The sequence below is a fragment of the Myotis brandtii genome, unplaced genomic scaffold, assembly GCF_000412655.1.
Source record: "Myotis brandtii unplaced genomic scaffold, ASM41265v1 scaffold4, whole genome shotgun sequence".
NCBI lineage: Eukaryota > Metazoa > Chordata > Mammalia > Chiroptera > Vespertilionidae > Myotis > Myotis brandtii.
Window position 1 is genome coordinate 7,383,206 of NW_005365371.1, and position 5,993 is coordinate 7,389,198.

The following is a 5,993-nucleotide window of genomic DNA, read 5'->3' on the forward strand; positions in this document are numbered from 1 at the left end:
GATCAGGGTGGGGGTCCCGCTTGGGTGCCTGGCCAGCCTGGATGAGAGGATGATGGCTGTTTGCAGCTGGTCACAGCCCCTTCAGGGTGGGAGTCCCCACTGGGGTGTCTGGCCAGTCTGGCTGAGGGGCTGAGGGCCGTTTTCAGGCTGGCGGGTGACTGAAGCTCCCAACCTCTCCTTTTTTTAATTTTTTTAATTTTTTATTCTGGGCCAGCTTTAGCTCTGAGGCTCGGCTCCAGCTCTGAGGCCTCGGCTGCTGAAAGCAGGTTTCTGGCCTTTGTTTACCTTCTGTATTTGAAACAATGTTGCGGTCCTGCTGGCTGAAGCCTGGCTGACTAAAGCAGGTTTCTGGGGTTTGGTTTAGCTTCTATATTTGTTACAATGTTTCTTAGAGTTGCAGCTCAGAGGCCGGCAAGGCAGGCGGGGAAGCTTTTCCTCCATCACTGAAGTAAGCAAGCCTCCCTGTTTGCGTCAGCTGCCTGGCTGCCGGCCGCCATCTTGGTTGGCAGTTAATTTGCATATCTCCCTGATTAGCCAATGGGAAGGGTAGCGGAGGTACGGCTAATTACTATGTTTCTCTTTTATTAGATAGGATTTTATTCCAAAGAAAGTGTGGCAAAGTGTCAAGATTCGCTAATGCTGTCTGATGGATACATGGGTTTCATGCTATAACTCCTGTTATGTAGTTTGGAAATACTACAAAAGAAATACTTTTGAAAACTGATCAATTTGTGTGAAAATATTTTGTAAACGCAAATACGCAAAAATGTTAGTAAGTGTGATTTTATTTCTACCCTCTGCTCATCACGAAAAAATTGACACTGTGTACAAAAATTATGAAACTGATTTAACTGGTATTGTTCCTGTTAGGATTAAAAAAAAAACCAAAACCAGACATTAAAAGGATTAAAAGGATCCACTGTGAAGTGTTTAAGTTGTCCAAAATTTGAACTAATCTGTGTGCCCTGCCCACCTTATCTATGTAGAGTCTGGTGAAGTTCCAGAGCCAGGGCCAGGGCCATTTTTTTGTTTCATTGGAATTTGTAGTTCTGCTTCCAAGGAGGAGTCGAGGTGCCAGCGTGCGAGCTCTGCTGTGGCCTGTGGCCTTGAAAGCACCTTACACTCCCGGAGCCTGCGCATGGCTCTCGCTTTCATTTGTTGCCGTCCCATCTGTGGATAGCACTACTTCAGAGCCATCTGAGACAGACGGTGGTTTTAAAGATGCCTGAGAATGGCATTCTTGGGGATTCCTGGAGGACTGTTGCGTATTTATTCACCTTTCCCTATACTCTGGCCTTGTGCACATCCTGATTTTCCTACTCTGCAGGTGGAGACAACTGATCACCCGTCTCCTGATAATAATCCTTGCCTAGAGGGTGTGTTAAAGGTCACACATTGGATATTTATTCATGAGGATGGAACTGAAACCCCAATCACTGTGGATGTTCTTTTAGGCAATCAGGAAGATTTAAGCTTTTAAACCAATGTATATGTGCTGGGGGTGGGGAGCAGAAATGTTAATTAAGCCGCATTGACGAAAATAATAGAATACTCCTTGCCAAGAGGTTAAATGATGTGCTCTTTCTGCATCAAGATACCCTTGATTGAGGATGTTTTATTGTTAGTAATTAAGTTGAGCTTATAACCATAGTCACATCCGGTACCTGAAGACAGCCCAAAGGTCTGCCTCTGGTCTAATGTAACCCTTGCAATTATGATTTTATTTCCCTCACAGAACCGATTTCAGTCCCCTTAATCATATTTATTGCTCTTATCTCAACTCTCAAATATCTCTAATCTTCCAGAAACATATATAATTATCTTTTAAGGGTCTGGATCGTGCCAGATGCAGCAGAGGAATTGCTTCCTGGCTCTTGCATGGCACTAAATCTTCCTGCATCAGGCTTTACCTCTTTAGGAGTGATGCTCTGTCATTTTCTAAGTGATTCATGGATTTGTCCTCTCATCCAGGTATTCATCAGATACTTATTGAGCTCCTCGTCTGTGTGGGGTGCTGTGGTGGATGTTCTCGGTGAGACGGAGTCCTGGCTAAGAAAGAGACTCTCAGTGCAACCACAGAGTTTTTGTTTGACTATGATGAGGATGGAACAATCGCTGGTTTTGACACAAACCCATGTATTGCTATTTAACTCAACCTCCTACCACTGCTGTAGTTCGCTTTAATTTTCAATTGCAGATAGTTAAAAGGGAGAGAGGCTAGTGCAAAATCACAAAGGATTTACTCTATTTGAATGGTGGGGAAGTTAAAGATTGATTGGTTTAGGTTATAGCAACCAAGGAAATGCAGTTCAGTTCCATGCTAACGTCATTGCATAGGCACTGGACCCTGACTTTGAAAAGTAAGGGAATGTCTCATCTGATATATCTGATATATTCCCAGGCCAAGACTTTGAGCTTGGTTTTTCATGTGTGTGAATCTGTGTCCTTGGGAATCTAAGTGGCTTTGACTCATGTCCAGCTTTTTTGCTGTGACAAGGAGACTCAGATGCCCAGAGACAACCATACAAACAGACCAAGCCCGAGAGGAGTGAGATTTCAGCCAGAATTGATTGATGCCTTTAGGCAGCAGCACCATCATTAATAGAACTGATTTTTTTTTAAAGCAAATGAAAGACTCTCCCATCTCAGGTTAGCACAGTGAGATGCCTCTGCAGGGAATGAAGGTAGCTGCTCCAGAGGTGAATTAGCTCCTTCAGTCAGGGAACTATTTAATAATCACATAATTCTATAGCTGGGAACTGGGATTCAGAGAGAAGTGCCTCTCCTCATTTTAAAACAGCATTTCTGAGCCCGGCCAGTGCGGGTCAGTGGTTGAGTGTCCACCTATGAACCAGGAGGTCAGGGTTTGGTTGCGGACTCGATCCCCAGTAAGGGGTGTGCAGGAGGCAGCCGATCAGTGATTCTTATCATTGATGTTTCAATCTCTCTCTCCCTCTCCCTTCTTCTCTGAAATCAATAAAAATAAATAAATAAATAGCCATTATCAAAATAAACAAGCATCCCTGAGACTGAAACTTCAATCTACTGAACCCTCTCACAAAACTGAAGCAGAGATTATAACTGCTGGGTAGTGTTTCTAATGGATTGCTTCCTCCCCCACAACCCCTCCTTTTAGGGAATGTCAAGGATTTAAATCCTTTATAATAAATGCAAAACTAGTTGTGAACTAAGCTAGAAGCAATTCTTTTAATTCCTTGTACTTTGGTATCTCTATTAAGGGAATGTCTCATCTGATATATCTGATATATTCCCAGGCCAAGACTTTGAGCTTGGTTTTTCATGTGTGTGAATCTGTGTCCTTGGGAATCTAAGTGGCTTTGACTCATGTCCAGCTTTTTTGCTGTGACAAGGAGACTCAGATGCCCAGAGACAACCATACAAACAGACCAAGCCCGAGAGGAGTGAGATTTCAGCCAGAATTGATTGATGCCTTTAGGCAGCAGCACCATCATTAATAGAACTGATTTTTTTTTAAAGCAAATGAAAGACTCTCCCATCTCAGGTTAGCACAGTGAGATGCCTCTGCAGGGAATGAAGGTAGCTGCTCCAGAGGTGAATTAACTCCTTCAGTCAGGGAACTATTTAATAATCACATAACTCTATAGCTGGGAACTGGGATTCAGAGAGAAGTGACCCTCGTCATTTTAAACAGCATTTCTGAGCCCGGCCAGTGTGGGTCAGTGGTTGAGCATCCACCTATGAACCAGGAGGTCAGGGTTTGGTTGCGGACTCGATCCCCAGTAAGGGGTGTGCAGGAGGCAGCCGATCAGTGATTCTTATCATTGATGTTTCAATCTCTCTCTCCCTCTCCCTTCTTCTCTGAAATCAATAAAAATAAATAAATAAATAGCCATTATCAAAATAAACAAGCATCCCTGAGACTGAAACTTCAATCTACTGAACCCTCTCACAAAACTGAAGCAGAGATTATAACTGCTGGGTGGTGTTTCTAATGGATTGCTTCCTTCCCCCCGCCCCCCCTCCTTTTAGGGAATGTCAAGGATTTACATCCTTTATAATAAATGCAAAACTAGTTGTGAACTAAGCTAGAAGCAATTCTTTTAATTCCTTGTACTTTGGTATCTCTATCTATCTCCAATACTAACCTTTTTAACCTAAAATATACATGTTTATTAACACTTCCATGCTGGGCCAGAAACTAGATTTTTTTCTTCTTGCATTTCTTCTGTCAATGTATAGTGTTGTTGTTTTTTTTTAAGTTATAAATGTGACACTCATATAAATATAAAATGAGCACGTCAAAGAAGTATTTAGCTTATAATTGAGGCTACCAGGAGGAAGGTAAAGCTGGTTCAAAGAGCATTTGAGGAACTGTGTACTCACAGGCACTGAGGCATATTGGAATAAGATTGCTAGGTCAGGTGCAACAAAGGTTAATGACATGCAGGGCAATAAAACAATTACACTTGGGGCTCTCCTTTCTAACATTCAGAAATCTTATGCATCTATAATAATAAAAATCGACAAGTTAACATGTAACTTTACAAAGTCTGAATCCAAATTAGTGGTACATTAAGACATCTCTTACAAATTAAACAATCCTTGAGTGTGTCTGTTAGTAATATTCCAGCCTGGCACTGAAACTACATACTGCCTTCCTTTTGCTTTATTTCCAAGCATTGCATAATGTTGTCTAATATCCTTAGAGTCATTGCACTTAGCCAAGGAGCCTCTGCATTCATTTATTTGTTTATTCTCTTTAGTAATTATTGAATGTCAGTTTTGTGCCAAGTAGTAGGGCAGGCATTAGAGATGAACCCTGAATGAGACAGATGCGCCTACTCTTGGGCCTCAGAGGCTACATACACCATAAACACCCAAAAGGGAGGCAGGGGGTTGTTTTCAGGAATCAGAAGCAATGGGAATGACCTTTTGGGGCTCACAGTCCCTTTGGGTCCCAGTGTTTATAAGCTTGGATGAAACGCAGATACTACAGAGAATGACAACCAGAGCCCAGTACTCTCGGGGACAAGAGCAGACAAACACCGATGCCACGTCTTTCTATTCACATCTCATCTGTACCTTTTTAGTGACAACATTTCACAGGATCTGGATTTTGCCGTCCCACGTGGGGGCTGCTATTGGCCTGACCTGCCAGGTTTCTCCAGATGCCGCCCTGTTTGCCGCTGCAGGTACAGATGTGCTCACTCTTGATTTGACCAGTTTTGGACATAAACTTCAGCAGCTTCTGTAGCAGAGACCTTCCAGAACAGCTGCTTTTCCTCAGGAGGGTTTTGGTAACCAAGAGCTCAAACGGCCTGGCTGTCAGTACAAGTTTCTTACAGCAAATATAGACATTTATTAAGGCTATTTTGGGTGTTTGTCAGTTAAATTTATCATTTCAAAAACTAATGGGGTGGGGGAGTGGCTGACATGTCTTTGAACCATAAAACATTGAGCCGCAAGGAGTTGTGGAGCTCTTGGAGCTTCCCCCTGCCCCAGCTAACAGGTGGGGAAACTGAGGTACAGAGCAGCCAGAGATTAGCCTTTGTTGTCTGTGGTAAGTCACTACTGGCTCGAGATCTCGAGATTTTACTGTAGGTTTGGGTTCCTTCTGCCGCGGAAGCTCTCACCTGGAGCCCACAGTGGGATATGGAGGTCCTCCAGAGAGGTTGCTGTGTTTTCAGTTTGCATCTTTGTGTCTGTTTACAAAGACTGATGCTTGTCACAGAAAATTCAATCAATACTGAAGGTTAATAAGAAAGCAAAAATCCTCGGAAATCACAGCACCCAGAGATGATTATACTAAATAGTTTTGTAATATCCTTCTAGACCAGTGGTTCTCAACCTTCCTAATGCCGCGACCCTTTAATACAGTTCCTCATGTTGTGGTGACCCCCAATTTCATTGTTACAAATTGAACATAATTAAAGCATAGTGATTAATCACAAAAACAATATGTAATTATATATGTGTTTTCCGATGGTCTTAGGCGACCCCTGTGAAAGGGT

The 5,993-nt window shown here is 42.7% G+C and overlaps 1 protein-coding gene across 2 annotated transcripts in view; it reads left to right on the forward strand.

The window, feature by feature from the left end:
• MB21D2 (Mab-21 domain containing 2) overlaps nucleotides 1–5,993 on the forward strand; it is a 123,614-nt gene that overhangs the window by 35,829 nt on the left and 81,792 nt on the right. The window contains exon 2 of one of the 2 annotated variants that reach the window (XM_014545325.1): nucleotides 5,073–5,174. The exons of the other annotated variant lie outside the window; for it this stretch is intronic. Within the exon in view, the coding sequence (XP_014400811.1) occupies nucleotides 5,073–5,174 (102 nt within the window). The remainder of the gene's footprint in view (nucleotides 1–5,072; nucleotides 5,175–5,993) is intronic. 2 annotated transcript variants of the gene reach the window in all.